Source organism: Sus scrofa, chromosome 5, assembly GCF_000003025.6.
Source record: "Sus scrofa isolate TJ Tabasco breed Duroc chromosome 5, Sscrofa11.1, whole genome shotgun sequence".
NCBI lineage: Eukaryota > Metazoa > Chordata > Mammalia > Artiodactyla > Suidae > Sus > Sus scrofa.
In genome coordinates, this window is record NC_010447.5 from 54566406 (window position 1) to 54592252 (window position 25847).

Sequence of the window (25847 nt, forward strand, 5' to 3'; positions counted from 1 at the left end):
GTTCATGAAACAGAGTCTTTGCAAAAGTGAAATTCTCCAAGTGCTTACAACAGCCCCATGAACTCTCCCTGTTCCCTCGGAACGGAACGAGATTCTGCAGCACACATTCTGGGACAAAGGAGTGAAAAGTAATACCAATCTGGGAAAGATTTTATTGTTTTCTTCAAAAGGACAAAGCATACACCCATTAAAAAACTAAAATTTGTGTTCAGAAATTTCCAGTTGAAAATCTTATAAAATTAAAAATTAGACTCAAGTAAGATTCAATATTAAGAAATTATAGGAAAGGGCACTGTATTTCTCTACTTAAAATATTTAATAAGATAATAATTATGGCTAACATTTATTGAGCATCTAAAATTTATTACCAATTATGCTATCCATTCAAAAATTAAAGTCTAACATGCACCCGCATGTTCATTGCAGCACTATTCACAATAGCCAGGACATGGAAACAACCCAAATGTCCATCGACAGATGATTGGATTCGGAAGAGGTGGTATATATACACAATGGAATACTACTCAGCCATAAAAAAGAATGACATAATGCCATTTGCAGCAACATGGATGGAACTAGAGAATCTCATTCTGAGTGAAATGAGCCAGAAAGACAAAGACAAGTACCATATGATATCACTTATAACTGGAATCTAATATGCAGCACAAACGAACATCTCCTCAGAAAAGAAAATCATGGACTTGGAGAAGAGACTTGTGGCTGCCTGATGGGAGGGGGAGGGAGTGGGAGGGATCGGGAGCTTGGGCTTATCAGACACAACTTAGAATAGATTTACAAGGAGATCCTGCTGAATAGCATTGAGAACTATGTCTAGATACTCATGTTGCAACATAAGAAAGGGTGGGGGAAAAACTGTAATTGTAATGTATACATGTAAGGATAACCTGACCCCCTTGCTGTACAGTGGGAAAATTAAAAAAAAAAAAAATTAAAGTCTAAGAGAGTCTTATATTATAAAATACACCACCCTTTTAAGAATGAATTGGAGTCTAAAATTTATATTCACTGTATTGTGCTCAGACTCTTACCTTGATGTATACTAGTGTTTTCTCAGACTTGCTTAAAAAAAAAAAAGATTAAAACTAGAAGATAGTCACCAAATATTCCAATATTTATACTGCCTTAGAGATGAAAATAGTAAGTCCATATTCATCATAAATCTCTTTTTCCAAATTGTTTTTCTGGACATAGTTCAAGTAGCACAACCAATTTATTTATGTCAACTCTTGCTCTTTTCAATGACCTCTTATTGAGCAATGTATTAGATGAAGAAGCTGGTTAGCAAACAATAGCTCACTACAGAAACCCTGACTAAGGCCCTCACTTAGACATTCACATTGCTCCTTTTCTATCCCTTGGGAAAAAGACACAAGCTTGTATAAATGACAGCTTTGTACCAATGACTGTTTATCCTAAAATCATCTCATATATGAAACACGTGTCTGTATACACGCATACATAAATACAGCTAATCTTACTTGGTAAAATGACTTGTCGCTTCCAGATCTGAATCTTGTGGACGAAGGTTATCATACACATATTTCAGGTCTTGGATTCCACTTAGCTCAGGCAATCCTGCATGTAGCATCTTAGCAAAACAAACAAGAACACAGACAAAACAGAAGCAAACAAAGGAAGAAAAACCTTTGAATGAATATAAATAAAATATCCATTTTGTCTTCTTGTGGAAGGGTTATATTCATCATAGGACAGTAGAAATAAGAAGAGCTCTAGTGTCAGAATTTCTGAAACCATTTAAAATCTAAATGATCTTGAAAAAGGCTCTTTAACCTCTTTGAACTTCCACTTTCTCATTTTTAAACTGGGCATAAAAATATTCAACATATTCTAAGAGCATCAAATGCTAATGATTAAGAAAGAGGTCTCTATATAAATTATAACACAAAAAATAAATCACAATATATATTTTCAAGAAAAATAACTTAATCTTCCAAAACTTAAGTGTCCAGGTTGAATGGCGTGTAAGAACAGATCATAAAATTCATTCTTCTGGTTCTTAATCTTATGCTGCAGTTCTTGTTTTTTAATCTTATCTGCTTTCATGACTCTATGACTTATACTATAAGAACACAATTTTCCCTAGTTAAGTGGTAATTATATTTATTAAATATTAAAGCAATTAAATAAAGATTAAATTGTACAAAGGTTCAGATATTTTTCTGCCAACCTTTGGAAATGTACCTCATTTATATTCTGGTGTAGATTGAAGGGATAATATTTTAGTTATAGTGATAGGTGAACATCTTAGAAAAAAATAGATCTTTCTGAGATAAATTTGAGAAAGAAGATCATCATCAACTCATGACTAAGGTGATAAATCATTTCCTGCTCTGAAATAGAGGTACTTTTACAATAGTGGGAAGTTGAGAACAATGCTGTTGATCCTAAAAATAAAGGATAAACTGGGAATATGGCTATGGAGGATAGTAATGTTTTCATCAGCTTGATGAAGTTCAAGTGAGAAAAAGAAATGGATTTGAAACTATTTTCCTTTCCTACTGTTCCCATCCAGGCTGAGGGAACAGCATATATAGATGGAGAGAGGAGAGCAAGATATCTTCCCTTTGTTTGCATACAGAGATTTAATATAGCTTTCTGGAACACTGGGTAATCTGTGGGTGAGCAATACGAGATGTGGCTGAAAAGGCAAGTAGGGTAGGATGCTTTATCAACATGAAAGATTCTGTACTCTATCTTATAGGCAAGAGAAAGTTTTTTTTTTTTTAGTGTCTTTAAATGAGTGTTAAAAGAATGAATTGTGTTTTAGAAGATCATTGTAGTTATGTGAGAAAAACAGATTAAAATGGAGCCAAATAAGAGGATGGACTAGGAGACTGTTTATGAGTGACGGTTATTAATTTAAAAAAAAGTGGGAAGTAGAATTGAGAAACTGGGTGATCGATGGATACATTCAGAGGGCTGGGTGAGGCCTAATGCATTAAAATTTGGGCATCACTAGCATACAGATAGTAACTGAAACCATGGGAAGTTGTCAGCTATCTTTCCTTATCCATGATCCAGCATCTTAAACTCATGATATCTAAATTTGAGCAACTTTTTTTCTCATTAACTTTTTAATCCTGTTTCATATTTTACCACCATTGTCCAGCTGACAAGAAATTCATATCTTCTTTTATTCCTTCTTCTTCCTGATTCCCAATGTCAGTCACCTAATTTTATAGAAACCACCTCAATAGTCCCTTGTATTCATTTCCTTTTCCACTGGAATTATTATCCTAGTTCAGCTCCTCCTCTACATTTGCTTACATAACTAGAATAGCCTTTTCCTAGTTCTTGAATCCCTATCTCTCTCAGTATACAATTTGAGTTATCTGTCTAAAATCCAAGGTAGGAGTTCCCGTCGTGGCTCAGTGGTTAACGAATCTGACTAGGAACCATGAGGTTGCAGGTTCGATCCCTGCCCTTGCTCAGTGGGTTAAGGATCCGACGTTGCCATGAGCTGTGGTGTAGGTCACAGACGCGGCTCAGATCCTGCATTGCTGTGGCTCTGGGGTAGGCCAGCAGCTACAGCTCCAATTAGACCCCTAGCCTGGGAACCTCCATACGCCATCCATGGGTATGGCCCTAGAAAAGACAAAAAAAAAAATAATAATAATAATAAAATAAAATCCAAGCTAGATGATGGTGCTCCCTTCATCAAAACAATGAAACTTTTAGGTTCTCAGGTGGCTATACATGAAAGTCTAAAAGCTTTATTCTAGTCATAAATGCCTTTCATAATGTAACTTTGATCTGTCATTTCAATCTTATCATCTGCATAGGTCTCCATCTGTACCACAGATGGGGTGCACTTGATTACCTCCACTTCCAACACATGTCATGCCCAAACTCCTTAAGCCCCCACACATACTTGTATTTTTCTATCAGTCAGGATTGCTTTCCTTTCCTTGTTTACTGAATATTTTTTTTCTTTTGCATTTTAGGGCCACCCATTTATCACACTATGATTATCCATTTGCTAAGAACAAGGTTCTTCTTCCGTGGATTTGAACTGCTTTCTAGTTTCACTGGATACTCTGAATTCACATCTGCTCCCTTAGGACTCTGTCAAACATTTCCTTGGGGAGCAGACTTATCCGTTCACACACATGCACTATATACTAGTTGACAAGTGTAGATGGTTTCAATTCCAAGCTCTCTCCCTTTTACGTGGCTGATTAAAGGTAACAAGTGCTTACTTTGCCCTTTGTTGATATGCTTCAATCCTTAAGAAGGGGCTTTGAGTGTGGGGACTGCACATCCGAGTGAGCATGGCCTTACACCTGGGTCCACTTAGTCAGCTCTGTTCATTGACCCACAGAGATGCAGTTTAAGTGCCTCCTAGTTTAGATTACATGGGTCATAACTTTAACTGGGGCAATGAGAAAGGGAAAGGATGGCTAGTACAGATAAAAAACAGATGACTTCCTTTTAAAGGATAGGAATATTAATTTTTTTTTTTTTTTTTTTGCTTCTGTTCTTCTCCTTCTAAGTCCAAATCTATTTTGATAGTTATGCTTAGGGAAGCAGACATTCTTTACCACCACATAGAGAAGATAGAGAGATTTCTGCAGGGAAATATCTGATGTAAAAATGGGTGTGATAAACATTTTAAACTGGGTGAATGGTCCCTATGTTGTTTGGGAGCCTTCCATAATAACCGATATTGATTTTTTAATAAGAGAAAAGCTGATGAAATACAGGCTTTTATGTTAGTGATTCAGCCAGCAACACTCTTGGGTCTCTACCGATGTTTTGCTTTTAAGCAGGATGGGGATTTCATGGATTGTTTTTCCCTGGCTTTTCCCAGGAGTAAACAAAAAGGACTGTGAAATATCTGGAAACATGCTGCTCTCAACCAACGATGAGCAATTACCTCCATAGAAGACTCGCCAAATGTGTGTGGCTCACAATCCTGGGTACTGACCATTCATGCAAGGAAGAATTTATGACCCACATCAAAAAATTTTCAAGTTACAACTGGGTCATAAATCAGTAGATTAAATTCTTTTTAAAGAAGTTAATACAACAAGAGTCAGCTTGAGAGAATTGAGAGAAATATAGATTACCCACATAGGTAGAAAATAATCTTTTTAAATTTAAATATGGTTTTTATTTTGTAAGAAGCTCTATCAGAGAAAGCACGGCCCTGCCTGAAACCTTTGCTGATGCTTTGATTATCTATAGAATCCCATAAGAAATAACTCTGAAGAGATGAGAATCAAGAGGTAAATAACCAGAAACAGAGATGGTATCACATTGCTATTTTCCATATATTTATTCATTGGTTTAATTAGTCCACATTGCTTCTGATCTCTGTTTTAATTTCTGTAAAAGTCTAAGATTATATGATATGATTAATCTGAATTAGTACCTTTCACTGTCAAGTTTTCTTCCTTAGCCTAAAAGTCATGCTTAAATAATTTAAAAGCAGAGAATTGTTTTGCAAATACTAAATACCAGAAACCTTTAACATCTGATTTTATTATAATTTTATAAGACATTATTTCAATACTTGATTAAATACCATTCAGCTACTTAAAAATGAAATAAATAACATTATATAAACTCTTTAATAATCATTTAATAATGTATATGACATATACTACAAGTCTTTTTAGGTAGGTAGAAATATTTATTAAGCAAGAGAAAAAAGGCAACCAATAGCTTTCAGAAGCAACTTTTTCACAAAACTGTCCTTTCACATTATTTTAACATGCTCACTTGTCATTCACATAATTTTACTGTCACCTGAGAAACAGTATAAAACTATATTTTTGCTTTCCTGCTTTGGATTTATTTTTGAAATGTCTATGACTGCTTGAAGTAGTTGTTAGAATAAGGTACTTGCTCCTAGTATGCAGTTATTTATAGCATTTTAGACATTTAGAAATCCTGGATACTTCATTTACTGTGTACATGAATTTTATCTTCCTCATTAAATTGAAAATTTTAAGACTGACTAGGTCTCATATGCTAATGTATCCTCCACAGTTTCTGGCATACAGTAAGTATTCAAGAGCTCATGGATTCATGAGTTACACCCTGCTAGAGACCAAAAGATATTAGAATTGATACTACCTGGATATTTATTATGAAATGGAGTCAAGGTTACAGACTCAATCCTTGTAGAGTTTCCTTTGTGGTATGAATACAGATGATGAACTATAAGGCATCTCATAAGTGCAATATGATCTAATAGAATTAGGAGATAGACTGAATTCTACCAATATGAATTACTGGCTATTATTGAAACACCAACTTGAAGATTATGTAAATGGGAAGAAACTTATATTTCCAGTTTATATGTGAAGTAATGAAGTGTCTTTCCATATGAAGGACTACATGTTTATACTACTTTTAGAAATCTATATTTTTCAGGACAGAGAGGAAAAAGGAAGGTGTATATGTTGTTTGAAAAATAAAACAAGGCTCAAAATCAAATTTTCACTGCAACAAGGTCAACATTCTTTATCACTACCCAATAGAACTTTTCTGCTATGATAGAAATGTTTTATAACTGTGCTGTCCAATATGGTACCACTAGTAAGATGTCGCTAGAGCAGTTGAAATGTGGCTAGTGAGGCTAAGAAGCTGAATTTAAAATTTTATTCAATACTCGTTAATGTAAATTTAACTAACCGAGTGATTAGGGGATACTATATGGCAGTTTCCTCATAGATGAGGAAACCAAGTCCTACTGGAGTTAAGGAACATACCCTAAGGAATGTAGTCAGTAAAATGCCAAGCTAGAATTCAAACCCAGGAAGTCCCTGCCACCAAGTCTGTGCCCTAGCAGCATCTAGTAGAATTGTCATCTGAAGGCTCTAAAGCAGGTGTTTTCGATGATTGCGTTGTCTCCAAACACCATGCTTATTTACAAAAAAAGGTATTTCGATCCTACAATTTGCTGCAATCACTAGTGTGTATGTATATGCTTACAGGAATCACCACATTCTTTTCTTGTAAGATATTTCTATTAGATCCTTCCCACTCTACCTCTTCTTTCCATTGGACAGTGGATCAAAACATTAAAAATTCCCCTGTTGGTCCACAGAGAGCACACAGGACCATGACTCAGTAAACGCAACTCACTAAATGTACTACTCTCCAACTGAATTGCCAGCAAGTCACCTTCCATTTTTGGCTCTCAGCTTCTTAATCTGGAGAATAAGCAAGGGATCAAAGACAGAGATTGGGAGGGGAACCCATAAAAATCCTTGCCCGTTCTACATCACTGGGTTGCCATAATGTATAAATGAGACAGTATTTTTAAAGTACCTTTGAAAAATCCTAAAACACAATGCAACTGATACAATATTCTAAATTAGTGTCCTTGATCTTTAATCAAAATATACTGAGATAACTGAATACATCAATATTATTGTGAAGAGAAAGGTTTGAGACAATAACTGTGAACTGATGTTATGAATTATTAAGAAATGTGTTTATAAGCTGTACAATGGTACTTTTAGTTTGTTCATTCTATCCTGTTTTGAATAGCTCTTTGGGGAACTCCAAGCCATTAGCAAAGACAGACTACCAAAAGAGAGACATAAATGAAGCTTATTATTTCTGTTATTTCCCCAAGGGACTTACCATTTCTAGTAGGTTCAAGAGCAGTCGGCTGTGTCTTCTGACAATGTTATAAGCTCGACAGCAGAGCTCCACAAAATCTTGGAAATGTTGTGGGTTTTTCCCACCCTCTGTAATAAAGTACTCCATCTCTGAAGTAAAAATAAAAGGGGCCCGGTCCCTATAAACCAAAACACAATAGCAATCATAAGCAGGAAGAGAAACGGTTTGAAGGATAGGCAGTTACATCAGCTTATTTCCATTTGAAATTTTTTGTTATTTTCTCTCTACTCTAATGGATGAAATGCCTTCATTGTGGGAAAGCTGGAGAAACTTGCTAATTATAGGCTTTGACTAACATAGCTGAGCTCCAACAGAGAAGGAAGGACAGGTTATTTTGCAAAGTTGGCCTATATTATCGCAAATAGATAATTCCAAGTCATATTTGGTGTGAACATTATCCACTAAAAATTTGTAAGGACCAATTAATGATGAAGGTGATTTTACAGAAAATATACTTACTGCTAAAATTTAAAATGATAGAACAGATCATGTATTTAACCTTGTGGTACTTTTTTTTCTGAGACAATATGTTGACCCTTCAGAAAAAAAAAATTCAGGCAATAGCTAAGACAGAGTGGGCCAGCATCAGCCCCAAGACCCCCTTCTTTGGCCTCCCTAGCCTCCACAGCCAGCCACTGCTGTGACCCTGCCCCACCCACCAGTGGGTTGGCAGCCTCTTCATGAGGCACAGCCTGATAGCCAACCTGGCAAAGGGCCAGCCTTGCTTACTGGCGCACCTACATCAGTCTGCCTCTTCACAACAGAAGGGCCCACTAAGCCACCCCTAGATCATATAGCTGTGGTGACCAGAGGGGAATGTGTTGCTGGGCCCCACTGGACGTCTCCTATATGAGACCACTTCTTCAATATCAGGAAACAAAATCTAATATTTAGAAATAAGTACAGAGGATTAGTTAAAATGAGACAAAAAAAGTAGGCTCCAAAAACAAGAACAGAATCCCAGAAGAACTAAATGAAGTAGAGATAAGCAATCTATCCCATAAAGAATGTAAGATAATGATCATACAAATGCTCAACAAATTGGTGAACATTGTTTACAATAGCTGAGATACGGAAGCAAACTGTTTCCATTGCCAGATGAATGGGTAAAGAAGATGTATACATAAATACAATGGAATACTACTCAACCATAAAAAAGAATGAAACCTTGACATCTGCAACAGCATGAAGGTATTATGCTAAGTGAAATAAGTTAGATAAAGACACATATACATGATTTCACTCACATGTAGAATCTAAAAACCAATACAAAAAAACAAACATAACAAAACAGAAAGAGACTCACAGAATCAGAGAACAACTGGTGGTTGCCAGAGAGGAGGGAGGTGGGGAGGATTAGTAAAATAGGTTAGGGCGATTATAGAATTACAAACTTCTAGTTATAAGATAAATAAGTCATAGGGATATAATGTACAACACAGAGAATATAGTCGATAATATAATAATTTTGTATAGTGACAGATAGTAACTAATCATGGTGACCATTTTGTAATGTATAAAAATATCAAATTGCTATGTTCAACACTAGAGATCAATATGATTATTGTAAGTCAGCTATACTTTTTTTAAAAAGCTAGGATATATAATGACAAGTTCTTTCAGAAGGCAATCTATGAAAAAAAAATAGATGTTACCAATTCACTGTGATATGCTTAGTAAGGGAAAAAAGAGGTAGTAGCTATATTTCAGCTCACACTAGGTGTAATAAATATACTGGTCAGAAAGGAGGAAACATGAGTAGATCATGTTAATACGTAGGTAATATCGCCCTCTGTAGTTTCAAGATTGGAAAAACAGGAAAACAAAGGACCAGAAAGATGATCCTGTTTTCCTTATTTCTGTCAGTTTCTTCTCATGTTATCTGAACATGCAGAGACCTGACATGAAGCTTTAGTGTTTCTAATAGAGACTAGCGGAGGGAAGGCTGCAAACACCTCTCTGATGAAGTCTCGCTCTCTGAATAGGAAGGACAATCAATGAGACAAAGAATTTCCATACTGATATGGCCTAAGGTCCTCTGGAAGCATTAGAGATGGGAATACAGCTTTAAGTAAAAAATTGCTTAAAAATGATTTTTGAATGAATTAAGACATTAAAATTTGAGCCTAGCGGCCTAGATATAACTAACTTTAGTCCAAATAGTAATTGAAAAAAGTCAAGGATTATCGAGGAAGCCTCTTAATTGATTAGTTTCATTAATAATAAAGGATAATTGTGTTCTTTACTGTTGCTATGCTTAGCTACTTTAATAAGACCATAAGAGAGTTGGAAATCTTGCTAATTAGATTTAGTTATTAAAAAGACCTTTCAGAAGTGTGGATATTCAGATCAGAAAACCACAACCCAGGTATTTTGTAGCCGATCTGGGGCAGTGGAATCTTATTCTCCGCAAAGTATTTTAATTTTTTTTTAATATATATATTTTTTTATTTTCCCACTGTACAGCAAGGGGGTCAGGTTATCCTTACATGTATACATTACAATTACATTTTTCCCCCCACCCTTTCTTCTGTTGCAACATGAGTATCTAGACATAGTTCTCAATGCTATTCAGCAGGATCTCCTTGTAAATCTATTCTAAGTTGTGTCTGATAAGCCCAAGCTCCCGATCCCTCCCACTCCCTCCCCCTTCCATCAGGCAGCCACAAGTCTCTTCTCCAAGTCCATGACTAATTGCCGTGATCGTATAGTGGTTAGTACTCTGCGTTGTGTCCGCAAAGTATTTTAAAGAAAATAAGTGATCTACCTCTGTTTGGCTGTGGTTTTTAAATTTTATTTTGTGATTCATGCTACCATTGAATGTCAGGAGGAGATGGTGGTATAACAGCACCTCCACTTAACTTTATATTCATTCATTCCTTCATTTAGCAACATTTATTGAGCAACTAGACATTAAGGAATGTCTTAAGAATCAAGTCCAAATTAAAAAAAATTTTGCTCAAAATCCTTTTACATTTAGGATTGTAAATGTAAAACATTGACTTATCCAGTCTATGTGTTATGGATTTGCTTTACTGCCCTTTGGCCAAGCTGGAGGCACAGACGTTGGAAACATGAGGTATATATAGCATGAGTTCTAATCCTGGGCTGGCTATATCTCCATTTCCTCATCTCTGAAATGGATAAGTAATACCTAGCTCTGGGAATTGCCATGGGGATTAACTAAGAAAGAACATACAAAGGTTTGACGGAGAGGACTACACGCTTGTGAATGGCTGTGATAAGAGACTCTATGCAGAGCGCACAGACTGCAGCGATACCAGCCAGGCTTCAAATCACATTCTACTGCTTATTAGTTCTGCAACCCTGGGCAAGTTACCTGTCCTCTCTGTGCCTCAATCTCTTCCTCTGTGAAATGAAGATAGGAGCACTTGACTCCTGGGATTGCTGAGAGGATTAAAATTGCTGAGAGGGTAAAAGTACTTAGAACACAGCCTGGCGCCCAGGAAACACATTTTAAATACTGTTATTAGTTCCCAAACTAATAACAATTTTCTTAAGAACCAAACCTAGTTATAGCTAAATATCTCTTTCTCTTCAAAAATGCCGTCAGTAAAATCCCATCTTTCCTTCAAGCTTTAATTTACTCCCTGCTCCTCCATGGAACTATTTGGCTTTAGAAGCCCTTAAGTGAAGCTTCAAATTTGGTAGCAGTTTTTTATATATCACTCACCAATGGTGTCATCACTGTTGCTAACATTTTAGTGAGTTTTAGGAATATCCCAGAGTTCTATAAATAGAAAAAAACCCTTAATTTTGTATATAATAGTTTTCCAATTCTTTTTTCTCTATATACCATATTTGGTGTATTGAATGAAACTTTTGAAATAATTCTCAGTCTTGGATTTTATAATTTCCTGAAATTTTCTTTTCTAATGTGATAGATACGCTTTTCTCTTTAATAGGGAGAAATATGTTTGACCAAGTTGATTTCTCTTGGCAAATTTTTGTACTTATGCTTAAGTTCTTGTGATAAGACATTCCCTTCTTCAATTGGTAACCACCATTATAAATCGGATGAAGGATATTATTATAGCAGAAGGCCAAATACACAAATGAAACATGCAAATTAGAGAAAATATAAACTAATAATCATACTGAAGGACCCAATTTTAGCTGCTTAAATGTCACAATAAAAAATGCTGCATCAGGGAGTTCCCTTCGTGGCACGGTTAACAAAACTGACTAGGATCCATGAGGATGCGGGTTTGATCCCTGGCCTTGCTCAGTGGGTTAAGGATCTGGCATTGCTGTGAGCTGTGGTTAGGTCGCAGACGTAGCACAGATCCAGTGTTGCTGTAGCTGTGGTGTAGGCCAGCAACTGTGGCTCCGATTCAACCCCTAGCCTGGAAACCTCCATATGCCACAAGTGCAGTCCTAAAAAGAAGAAGAAGAAGAAAAAAAAAAGCTATCTCATTTCTATATAATTTGCATGGCTTACTTCTGAGAAATTTTTACAAATAACTTAGAATTAGACAAAAAAAATTTTCTATCAATTAAAGAAGCCTCACATGTGAAACAGAATACTGCAGGCTGTAGGAGCTGTAGCTGGAATGTGATTTACTAGTCTACTCAAATGTGGAATAATCCTAGGTTGCAGAATGTATGTGCTGGAGCCTATGTCTGAAGTTTAAGTAATACTTATAAATCTGATATATAAATTGGTTGTGGCAAGAGGGAAGATTGGAAACTACTCGATCTCTCAGAGTCTATACTGTATTGTGTTCTGAATCATATGTTGAAAATCTCATATTTATAACTGTACAAATAAACCAGAAATTTGTTATGACTATTCTTTTTTTTTCTTTTCCAGAGAGGTGGTTTTACGTGCCGGAGTCCTATTTTTGCTTCTGTATCTTTCACCTGTATTATTTCCCACTTCTGGACATATTCTTTCTCTCTCTTTCACACACACGCACACACACACACACACACACACCTCATGTCCTAACAGTAAGAGATCAGGACCAATTTTTTTCAAGAAATCTTTTCTAATTATCCTATCCCTTGCCAATTTCTCTCTTACTCTGCCTTGTCTTTTTACGTAGCCCTAGAGCTAATACATTTTATTTTTTACAGTCTCTAGTAATCACATGACTTTTTCTCCCAAATGATCTGTGCGATTTTCAAGGCAAGAGGAAGTATTTTATCTTCCCTTTACATATTAATGTATCACACAATATTTTGTTGGTATTCTGTTACATACAATGAATGCAACAGTAAATAAACATAAGCTTACACAGTGAAGAGCTTGTGATGATTTAACATTTATGTGGGAAGACTGTGTGAACAAATTTATTTGTTATCATTCTGTCATTCTCTTGTCAATCAGTCTTTCCATGAAATTATTATTCTGTAAAAATGCTAATAATATTTTATACATTTCCAGTATAGGTGAGAAGTGATTAGTAGTTTAAAAATGTCTATATATTGGGAAATTTAAGGATATTGCTCTTACAAATAAACACTAATTATTAAGGAGACAAATTCCCTTATAGGAAGCAGTAGGACAATTAATAATTTGCTATTTGTTGTTACTTATGCATAAGCTCCCTTTCTAACCACACTGTAGATATAATCTCCTTGTATACAGTCACTAGACCACCAAGACCATCAGCATTAACCATTCACTGATTCCTGTTGCACTGAGAGTACATAGAGTTTTAGGATATGTCTCTGCCCATTAGGTGACTTGAATCTAGCAAGGAAGCATGCATCCAAAATATTAGCATAATATAGTTATTCATCAACCAGTATTTATTGAGCTTCTATAATAGATATATGGAAAGCTTAGAGGTAAGGTAAAGATTTTAAAAAATAAATGCCCTAAAAGCAATGAAAAGTTATTGAGTAATAATAATTATAATTTTTAAAAAAAAGATCCTTATAGCTGTATTATGGAGAAAAACATAGAGTAGAGAGTGTGTCTGTGGGTAGATCAGGTAAGAGGTGTTTGCAGAAAGTTTTGATCAGATATGAGAGTTGCTTAGATTAGAATTGTGGCATGTAGATACAGACAATGGGAAGATGTAAAAAGATCTTTGAAGAAAAAAATCAAGAGGACTTCATGATGTTCAAGTTGGAAGGGAAAAGAGGTGCTAAGAAGAGCTTCACATTTTTGGCTGGTGTATCAGAAAGGCTGGAGTGCAACATTCGGAGTGGGCTCAAATTTGAGCAAGTTACCACTAAGGTGCCTTAGAGACATACAAGAACAGATGACAATGAGGTATTGCAATAATTATTTCTGGACTGTAGAGAAAGGATCCGAACTGGAAGTAAAATTTTCTGAGTCAGATTTCCACTTCTGTGAAGACCAAACAGGCAAACTTTTCAAGTACATTAAAACCCTGGGAATTATGTACAAAACAAACATAAGAAGATGCTCAAGGGTGTAGAGAAGATGAGAAGCTATCTAGGGACCTCAGACCTCAAGGAACTACATGGTGGTGAATTCTCTGGTTTTTCTTTTTGCCTTATATATTCCAGACATAGAGAGCTCAAGAAGCTGGAAATCTGGAAATGCCAATGGATGCAGCCACCCTCCAAAAAAAAAAAAAAAAAATCACCAAAAAATAGCCTGTTCTTTCTAGCCAAAGGCCCAGGAAATGGTAGCCTGACAAGACGGAAAATGTTTAAGCAATAATCACTCTACTCCAGTGAAATATCACAGAAAAAACTGTAATTCCACTTCCCTACTACACCAGCAAAGGCCAAAATGGGAACCCTAAACTGCCATTCTCAGCAGGCACCTCAATTCCCTCTCCAAGTAGAACAGAGACAGTTGAGTACGGAGCTGGATATTGGTGGAGGGAGAGACTCAGATAGATGGAAAAGAAATAGACTTGCACATATGCCCAACTATTTTTGACAAAGGTGCAAAAGTAATCCAATGGATGAAGGGTATAGTCTTTTGATAAGATGATACTGTAACAACTGGACATTCATAGGCAAAAATATAAACCTTGACTTAAACCTCATACTTAATAACAATTAATTTAAAATGGATTACAGGCTTAAATATAACACGTAAAACTATAGAGCTTTTAGAAAAGAACAAAGAAAAAATATTTAGGACTTAAAGCTATGCAAAGAGTTAAGAGGATGAAAAGAAAAGTTATGGACTAGGAGACAATATTTGCAAACCACATAGACAGCAGAGGATCAGTAAGTAGAATATGTAAAGAACTATCAAACTTTAACAGTAAAATGAAAAAAAAAGTCAAAAGATATGAAATTTTTCACAGAAGAGGATATGTAGATGGTAAATAAGCACAAGGAAAAATGACTGACACCATTAATCATTAAGGAAAGGCAAATTAAAACCACAATGGGATATCACTATGCAACTATCATAATGGCTAAAATAAAAAGTTAATGACAATGCCAAACGCTGGTAAGAATGTGGAGAAAAGGAATCACTCATACATAAATGGTAGAAATGTGAAATAGTACAGACACTCTGGAAAACAACTTGGCACTTCCTTAAACGGCAACAACATGAACTACTATATAACCTAGCAATTATATTTTTGGCCATCTGTCTGAGAGAAATGAAAACACATTCACATAGAAACCTATATATGAATGTATACAGCAGCTTTCCTTGTAATAGCTAGAAACTGGAAATAACTCAGATGTCTTCATCGGGTGAATAAACAAATAACTGTGGTATATCCACACCATGGGATATTATTTGCCAATAAAAGGAACAAATTATTGATATACACAACAGTTTGGATGACTCTACAGAGAATTCTACTGTGTGGAAAAGGCCAGTTCCAAAAGCTACAATACTGTATGATTTCTTTTATGTAATATTCTTGAAATGACAAAATTATGGAACGAAACACAAATTAGTGATTTCCAGGGAATAAGTATGGAAGGGGACAGGGAGTGAAAAGGAAGTGATGCAACATGAAATATGCTCAGGGGGATGAAACTGTTCTGTACCTGGACATCATATAATAGTAATAACCTGGCCACAATATTGTACTGTAATTTTATAAGATGTTATCATTAGGGGAAACTGGCAAAGAGCACACAGGATCCCTTTGTATTACTTCTTAAAACCACATGTGAATTTACAATTATCTCAAAATAAAATATTTTAAGATTTGTGAGTCATCAGGATATAAATATTGGTCAAAGCCTTGGATGCAGCTGATACCAGTTCAATGGAGAGAGTGCAGTGAGAAGAGAAGAGGGATAAAAGGACTGTTGGGGAATATGACATCTAGTGTTCTGATAGAAGGAAATCAACCTGCAGCAGATACCTAGTAGGGGAAAAAAATTAGACGGTGATGATGTATCACAGAAGATAAACAAAAGGCTATTTTTTTTTCCATGTTCACAATAATTTTAATTGTTGTACAGAATTCATTAATAAGAAAAAGCCACAGTAATTGTTCATTTCTAAGTTTTCTGTATGACAATATACATCTTTTATTTTTTTTATTTATTTTTTTGTACATTGTTTTCAGTTTTCTTTTTTTTTAATATATTTTTTTAAATTTTCCCACTGTACAATATACATCTTTTAAATGTCTTCTGGAATGCATGCGTTAGAGTCTTCTAGGTCCAAACAGAAGTAGAATTGCTGAGTCAGCTAGAGGTGTAAGAATTGTTAGCTTACCTAGATATTGGATAATTGTTCTCCTAATGATAATAGAAAATTTTCCATTTTTTCCCTAATATCTGCAACTGTCAGAATTTATATTTGCTCCAGGATGAAGGATTTTTAATTGAATTTTGTCTTAATTTGGTTGAATATCTCTTCTGTTGGTTACAATTCATATTAGTTCCTTCTTCTATTATTTGGCTATTCAAGCCTGCTGTCCATTATTTCCTTCTGGATTTTTGGTCTTTTCCTTATTAGTGTGTAAGAATCTTCTGTATTCTGAATACTAAGTGTTTACTGATTAAGTGAGCAGCACACACTTCTTCTCTATCTTTTTGATTTGTCTCTCCCCTTTCTTTATGCTGTGTTTCATCCGAATGTTTTAAGGTTGTCAAATCTTACACTTTTGCTTATGTGTTGTAAATTTTGTGCCTGGTTTAAGAAATCCTATCCTATCCTGATATTATAAACACTTTTCTTCTAAAGCTTTTGAAGTTTTGCTTTTTACATTTGATTTATTAGAAGTTTCTCCATTATTATTCTTATGTATTGGTGTCTGATAGTTCCAATACTCTTTACCAAATAGCCAGTCCAACTATGTCCTAGCTATTTCCAAACCAATCCATGTCATGTACCAATTTCTAGTAAATATAAATTTATTTATATTGGTATTTTAAATTTCTATTTAAAATAGAATTTTGTTTATAGGCCCTCTAATATGTTACATAGATGTATCAAAAAGGTTATTTTGAAGGAATATCAATGCTATTGAAATCTTTTGATAAATTATGGAAAATGGGGAATGAATACTATTGGATTTAGCACTATGAAGGTCATCATTGATTTTACCAAGTAATAAAGAATAACTGATGAAGGAAATTGAAGATGAAACATACAAATGGAAAGATATACCATGTTTTGGGTTGGAAGAATCAATGTTGTCAAAATGACTATACTACTAAAGGCAACCTACAGTTCATTGCAATTTCAAATTACCAAAGGCATTTTTCACAGAACCAGAACAAAACATTTTAAAATTTATATGGAAACACAAAAGACACCAAATACCCAAAGCAATCTTGAGAAAGAAAAATGGAACTGGAGGAATCAGGCTCCCTGACTTCACGCTATACAACTAAGCTAAGGCATCAAAGTAGTACAGTACTGGCACGAAAACAGAAATATAGATCAATAGAACAGCACAGAAATCTCAGAAATAAACCCATATGTATATGGTCAATTAATCTACAGCAAAGAAAGCAAGAACATACAGTGGAGGAAAGAGGAAATTGTAGGCAAAACACTCTGGCATAAATTGCAGGAATATCTTTTTTGATCCACCTCCTAGAGTAATGAAGATAAAAACAAAAATAAACAAATAGGACCTAATTAAACTTAAAACCTTTCACACAGAAAAGGAAACCAAAAACAAAACAAAAAGACAACCCACAGATTTGGAGAAAATCTTTGCAAATGAAGCTACAGGCAAGAGATTAATCTCCAAAATATATGGACATCTCATACAGCTTTATATGTATTAAAAAAAAACAGCACAATTAAAAAATGGGCAGAAGACCTAAACTGATGTTTCTCCAAAGAAGACAGACAGATGGCCAAAAAGCACATGAAAATATGTGCAACATCACTAATTATTAGATAAATGCAAATCAAAACTACAATGAGGTATCACCTCCCACCAGTCTGAATGGCCATCAACAAAAAGTCTACAAACAATAAATGCCAGAGAGGGTGTGGAGAAAAGGGAACCCTCCTATGCTGTTGGTGGGAATATAAACTGGTGCAACCGCTATGGAGAACAGTACGGAGATCCCTTAAAAAAATATAGAACTACCATATAACCCAGCAATCCCACTCCAGGGCATATGTTCAGATAAAACCATAATTTGAAAATATTCATGCACGCCAATATTCACTGCAGCACTATTTACAGTAGCCAAGACATGGCAGCAACGTAAATGTCCATCAACAGAGGAGTGGATAAAGAAGATGTGGTATCTATATACACAATAAAATATCACTCATCCATGAAAAAAATGAATGAAATAATGCCATTTGCAGCAGTATGGATGGACACCACACTAAGTGAAGTCAGACAGATAAAGTCAAATATCACATGAGATCACTAATATATGGAATCTGATAAAAAATGATACAAAAGAACTTACAAAGCAGAAGCAGATTCAAAGATTTTGAAACAATATTTATGGTTACTAAAGGGGAAACATGATTGGTAGGGATAAATTAGGAGGGTGAGATTGACATATACACTCGACTATACATAAAATAGATAATTAACAAGGACGTACTATATAGCAAAGGGACATCTACTCGATATAGTATAATAACCTATATGGGAAAAAAATCTGAGAAAGAGTGGATATATGTATATGTATAACTTTGTTGTACACCTGAAACTAACATAACTTTGTAAATCAACGATACTCTAATAAAATAAAGAAGAAAGCCAGATTTTAATAGTTATGGATGAGAGGGAAGAAAAGGAGATGAGTTTAGACACCTCCTTCAGGAAATTTATGAAGGTGACCAAAATGGCACAGAAGCTAGAGGTCTGAGGCAAGATCATTTAGACTTTGGGGAGACAAGAATATTTTAACAGGATTATTTTAAAGGAAGAGCATAAGTATGCAAGGAAAAATGAATTACTGACAACATAATGTACATCAGAAGGTGGGAGGGAAATGGCTCTAAAGCACAGATGGAGGGATTAGCTTTAGAAAGGAAAAACAAATCTTCTATCATAACAGGAAGAAAGAAGTTTATAAGCAATTGTAAGTAAGTTTGTGAGTTTTGTACTGAGTACAAAAGCAGGCTCTGTTCCGTTTGACCCTCCCCCTCTCCCAACGTAGGAGATGAGGTTGTCTGTCTAAAATAGGTAGTAGGAAGTAATGGGTTGGAGAGATCTGAGGTTTATCCTGTGGGGGTAAGTGCTGTGGGATTGCTAGGCCATGAGGATGGCCCATTTGAAACTGAGGACATTTGCCCTGTTGTGTTGACGCTTTATTGCAGTGCTAAACTGTTCAATATCACTAGCCCTCACAGTGCAGACAGCTCTATTCTGAAGTATATTATTAAGGAAATGGACCAGCATGCTAATTGTAATGGAGGTGCTCTGAAATACTGAGGTTCTATATTGTTAACATAAGCATTCTTTCATTTATTGAACTATTCCTTAAACAAACACATACATGCTTAAAAAATGAATGATGTTCGATTTTAAAGTATTGAGCACATTAAGCTATGGACATAATAATTCAAAGAAGCAATTTCTTCAGATGTGAATTATGCAGTCTAAATAGCACCGCAGGGCTTCGTCCCAGGAGTTCAGGGTGGTCCTTGGCCATACTTTGGTCCCTACTGAGCTAAGAAAACTAGAGTCACATCCCATGTGCATTTAACTTCTATTAGATTATACCTATTAGATTTGTTTTTAATGCAAGATAAAAACTAAAAGGGAGTGAGCAATTGTGCCTGACTTTTCAGTCATAAAAGAGCATATTGCCCACAGATGGGAGAGTGGCCCTCTACATTAACACTTGGCTTACTGTTTGAAGGCCCCTCACCAGGCAATCATCTTGAACACATTTGATTATAGTTGTTAAAGATATGAACTTTATACAGATCATGGCCATAAATGCAGGGTAACTATGTCAGCTGGTATTAACTAAAGAAACAGCCATCTTTCGTGGTGCTGAAGAGGAAACAGAATGTGTTGGGATTACTAAGAAATGGAATTACCAGTCTCCCACGTGGGCCCTTCCCAAAGGTCTACCACCTACTGCCTATGACTTTGGACAAGTTACAATAATGAAGACTTTTATCTGTTTTAGTTCTCGATTCACAAATGAGAGATAATAACAGTAGCTATCTCAAAGAGCTCCTGTGAGGATTAACTAAGCAAATGCACAAGTATTGAAAAGGCTTTAAAGGGTAATTCTATTTCCTCTAGAATCTGGTCCCACATCCTGGATGATAAGCACTAGGGAGCGCTGCTCTCTGCCACTCCCAGGGATATTTCACAGCAATTTGAGAAGAGGCATGTTTCTGTTTTGGTGATATGGAGGGTGGCTTAGAAAGATAGAGAACTCAAGCAAGGATCCATGATGGTAGAATCTCTCTGCTGTGCTCTGTGAACACACATTTCTTCCTTTTATAGTACAGTTCACCTAGTATTTACTTGAGCAGCTGAGAAAGCCAGTAAATGGATACATATAAATGGGCATACACAGGTCTGAAAGGCTTGGGCGCTGAATTTGTATTTGTACACTGACCTGAAATGTGGGACTCAGTAATGAGGCACAAATAATAATTTTTATTATTGAAATTATTATTATTATTTTCATGAATTAAAAATGTTTTGCTCCCAGGAAATATCACTGTAACATTAAAATATATTGTTTTAAATATTTACAAAAGTTACAGGCTTCCATCATTAGCATACAGATAAATGACTACAGAGTACATTGGGGAATGTTTAAGCCTACACTCTTCCTGATATCACAAATGACCTACATTTCAGAGAGCCATTCTGCTGTTCAACAGAAAGAACACAAGTCTCTTGTCTCATATCCATGAGTTAATTGAGAAGGCAGATTTGGAATCTCCATTGGATAAGATAGAACCTTGTATAATTAGACAACACAGGAAACCTCATATGTGCAATATAAAAAGAACATAAGGGTGCATGTACTAATACAAAAAGAGCATTTAATGTCCTGGGAGAGTTCCAAGCCCTCGGCAATTATTAACTAAGGAGACCCTCACCAATAATCTCTTAAGTGTAAAACATATTTTTCCCCCAGTCTGGCCTCTTTTAAAAATGCACCCCGGGTCCTAAGTTAGACTCCACGAAGTCCCTGATCTTAAATTGCTTAATAACTTTAGATACTGACTCTGGAGTTCCTCCCAGACTCAAGTCCACCATTTCTCTTACTTGAAAAGGGTAGAAAAAACAGCTACCTCTTCATAGTTATCAGTTCTACTTTCCAAGGTATGATATTTTTGGGTGTGGGTATATAATAGATTAAGACCTTATAAGAAGGGGAAGAGACTGGTCGGCTCCTCTAAATTCCCACCCTTTTTTCCCCTTGAGCTTGAATTCAAGGGAAAGTGTACAGTTATGCTTTTCATGGATTTCCAGTGTATCCTTGGAAGAAAGTAATCTGGCTACAAGGAAATGATTGCCAGTGCTATAATGATTAGGTGACAGTGAAGGACAGGGTTATAGGCTTCAAGTCCCCTTCAAAGAGATTAAACCAAAAAGCTTCTGGACAGGTATTATTGTAATGCCCCTTCCCCCACCTTGAGCAGCTGGGGGCCCATTCCTCACCCCACCTCTATTTAACCTGCAAATAAGGTATCCTGCCCAAAACCAATTAGAAGATCAAATAAGACCTACACAGAGATCAAACAACACTCAGCCCTTACGCACAGCACAGGGGGCTAGCACAGGAAAAATCAGTGTGCCTGGGGTGGGAGAACTGGGGTCCCCAAACATGTTCACTGCATGGGGATATAAGGAAAGATCCAGTTGCAGCCAGGGCCAGTCCCTACCCCAGGACAGACTGCTATCTCTGAAGGCATGAATAAAATTTGCTATACACTGACATGAACCTGACTCTTGATTGCAATCAAGACTGTGATCTCCAAGGCAACCAGCAGGAATGTTTTTTTGCTCTAGAAGACTGACCAGAATAGCTCACTAAAATCACCCAGACAAGAGCTGTAACTTTCAACCTAAGGCTCTGTTGGTTTGAGGGGACTTCCCTTCAACCCAGAATTGATCCTGCCTAGAGAGCCTACCCACCTCCATCCCTATGCCTCGAGATCCCTGGCTCTATCCTGGCACTGCTGAAGCACTTCCCAGCCAGAACAGTCCCCTGTCAGACAGCCCACACCTCCAAATCCTTGCTGCCTGTGGGCAGGAATGGACAGAAATAACACAGAGGGGCAGAGGAACGTGACATAGGAGGCTCAGTTACATGTTTGGTAATACAAGAAACAATAATCTTGTGAAACAGGTAAAATACAAACAATATAGCTAATAACATTAATAAAGTTATAAGTAAATAGTGAAGCCAAGAGCTTTTTACACCAAACCATTCTAGGGAGTGAGTCTCCCAAAGCAGCATAGAGACCTCGGAATTGAGTAGAGATAAATTTTTTTTTTCTTATGATGGGAGGGAGATAAATTAAATACAAAGGAGATTACTCAAAAGAAATCAGGTGGTAAAGCACAGTGGAATAATAAAGTGAAGTAAGGAGAAACAACAGTGAGAAGATGGGAATGACAAAAAAAAAAAAAAATCATTTCTTGAAATAGCTATTTGGGAGCTCTTTGAAAATCCAAAGCACTATTCAAATGCTAGGTGCAATTTGCCTGGAACTGGCTTTGCAACTGGGGAAGGCTTTTGTGAAACTTGTGGTGTATCCATTTTTTTTTTCAGACATTCCCGTGATAGAATACACATAACATAACATCTACTTTCTTAACTACTGTTAAGTGTGCAGATCAGCAGTATTAAGTATATTCATAACATTGTGCAACCATCACCACCATACACCACCACACTCCTTTTCATCTCTTAAAACTGAAACTCTATACCCATTAAACAATAACACCCCATTCCCCCCCTTTCCTCAGCTCCTAGCCACCACCACTTTACTTTCTGTATCTATGTATCTCATATAAGTGGAATCATATAGTCATTTGTCTTTTTGTGACTGGTTTATTTTGCTTAGCATAATGTCCTCAGGATTCATCCATATTGTAGCATATATCAGAATTTCCTTCTTTTTAAGGATGAATAATATTCTATTGTATGTATAATCCATATTTTGCTTATCCATTCATATGTTAATGGACATTTGGATTGCTCCTACGTTTTAGTTATTGTTTATGCTGTTAAAAACATGATTGCACAAATATCTCTTTGTAACTCTGCTTTCAATTCTTTTGGCTATATATCCAAAAGTGAAATTGCTGGATCATATGGGTAATTCCATTTAAAGCTTTTTGAGGAACAGCCAGACTGTTTTCCACAATAGCTGTATTATGTTAGATTCCCACTGACATTGCACAGAAGTTTCAATTTACCCACATCTTTGTCAAAACTTATGTTTAGTTTTGTTATAATAACCATCCCAAATGGGTGTGAGGTAGTATGATCAAGTTTTGAGTCTCATCCCCCAGACTCCCACATGTAAAGTGACCATTAGGTAAAAAAATATCTTGGTAAATTTCCAGTTAGAAAATTAGAATATGGCCAGTTCTTAATAATTTTATCTTCAGCAAACTATAGTTTCTTAGGTCAAGAGAAGTAAATTGCATGGCATTTTTGTGGTGACTCTTCAATTGCCCAAAATTGAGCCTCTGCTAATTGTCACAACAGCTAAGTGTTTAAGATACAAAGATGTCCTTGTGGCACTCACAGAGAGGTACTAGAAAGTATGGTTTTTCTTCTAGAAAATTCAGATGAAATTGAGACCTTCTTTGAGTTAAAGGACCTACAATGTTTCTTAGTAACGTACCAGTGAAACTCATCTAATTTCAAAGAACACTAAGATAGTAATTGAGGCATGTGAGAGATCATTAATACCTAAGAGCATTTGGATTACCAAGACTATTGTACTAAACCAGAAAGATTGGAATAAGAGAAAAAAATCATCTTTTAATCTGCTGAGGGAGTGTTTTTTTCCCCCCAAAGATGGATAAATTGAAGATATTTAGAATATAAATAATATATTTCGGAGGAATGGTTCAGAAAGCTGGAAAGCTGGATTCAGAGGAGTGGTTCAGTGACACCTGAGCAAAGAGCCCTAATGAGAGTGTTGCTGAGATGACTCAAGGTAATTAAAAAACCAGGAGAGACCAGTATTTATAAACATTTCTTAAACAGAATCACACAGATGGTTAGTGTGAGATGTTCTGGAATGATGAGATAAGCATAAGTATAAAAAGGCAGTGGCCCAGCAATAAATCCCTTTATTTCTCAAGATCTTACTTTTAAGGAGAATGTCACTTAACTGGTACTTCCTCTTAAGGACACTGAGGAGAAATCTATCCCAGATAGACTGCATTTGCTTCTGCTTTGCTGGCCTGCTAATTTCCAGTATTAAGCTCTGTATCCTTGGATAAGGGGTAAATCTGCAACTTAGAGAGCAGTTTTGTGGATGTGTATGATTTATTTTTGTCAACCCCAAGTCCATCCAAAATTGGAAACTGTACTCTTCCTGTGAGGCTGAGCAATAATTTAGACAATTGTATTATGAAGTCAAATCAGTTAATGTAGGTTGGTAACACTTTGTAAAATCATAAAAAGTCACACAAATACCTTCCTTCTCCATGTTTTTGAGGAGTAGACAAGAAGAGAAATATATTTGTCTGGGATATATATGCTCATTACTTCCAGTGAGTACAGCATCTTACATTAAGAAATATGATCCTGGCTTATTGTTGGTTATTACTGGAGCATTATATGGCCTTGCTAGGCTACAGGAGATTAGGATGGTCACAGAGCATGATTTACAAACTTGGCTTTGTATATTACAGCATGTTTAGTAGTATGTCTAGTATGTATACAGAAGAAGCTAGATGGAGCTAGGCTTTTCTCTAGAGATCTGTTCTATAGTACAATCAGTGTAGTCAAATAAAAATGTTTGTTTATCCTAAGGGATTCAGAGGCCTGGTTTATGAGAAGACTTCTGTGCACCTAGAAATCAAGAAAACAACCAATGGACCTAGGACAGAAGAAGTAAGCTGCCTCATGGAACAACATTCAAATGAACTCCGGAAACAATTGACAGATATTTGGAAAAAATTATTAGATGCTGCCTATAATTCAAAACATATAATGAGTAATAGCGACTAGGAATAATCCAGTTTAAAAAAAATCAGGGCAGAGCCATCAGTATCAAGAAAAAAATCCAAGAAGACATTGTCAATGAGCCTTACATAGAGACTGGTGGAGATAAAATCTGGCGAACAATAATTCAAATGTGTCATAATGCTGTAGTTGGCCTCCTTAGTTGGTGCTTAATAATTAATAATCTCAAGTGCAGACAGTGCCAACTTCATTTTCTTTTATGCCATTAATAATCATTGAATGACTGAGGCCCTACCTGTGAATAGTTTTCTGGCTAATTCAGCAAACAATATTAAGAACCTACTGTAAGTGAGGTTCTGTGCTGGGCACTTTTTTACCACCTCCATAGTGGTTGCATAAAAAGGATTTAAATTGCCACAGGACAGAAGCGGCAATAGCTGCTATAATACCAACAAATTGGGCTCCACCTTTTCTATAGACCCTGGTGTGTAACTCTATTATAGCACTTAACCATACTGTTTAGTAAATTGTTCTTTACCTTTTATGTCTCCCCAACTGAAACTTTTTCTGTAGAACTAGAATATATTTATGTAGCTTTTAACTGTCCGCATGATGGTCAGCACAGATGCTGACAAAATTCTCAGTGGACAACACAGCAAAATAAA

The 25847-nt window shown here is 35.9% G+C and overlaps 1 protein-coding gene across 8 annotated transcripts in view; it reads right to left on the reverse strand.

Moving 5' to 3' along the window:
- Positions 1-25847, reverse strand: part of PIK3C2G (phosphatidylinositol-4-phosphate 3-kinase catalytic subunit type 2 gamma) — a 374898-nt gene that overhangs the window by 91783 nt on the left and 257268 nt on the right. For all 8 annotated transcript variants that reach the window (XM_021092290.1, XM_021092292.1, XM_021092289.1 and 5 more), the window contains 2 exons: positions 7642-7798; positions 1500-1609 (listed from right to left, as the gene is read on the reverse strand). In XM_021092290.1, the coding sequence (XP_020947949.1) occupies positions 1500-1609; positions 7642-7798 (267 nt within the window). The remainder of the gene's footprint in view (positions 1-1499; positions 1610-7641; positions 7799-25847) is intronic.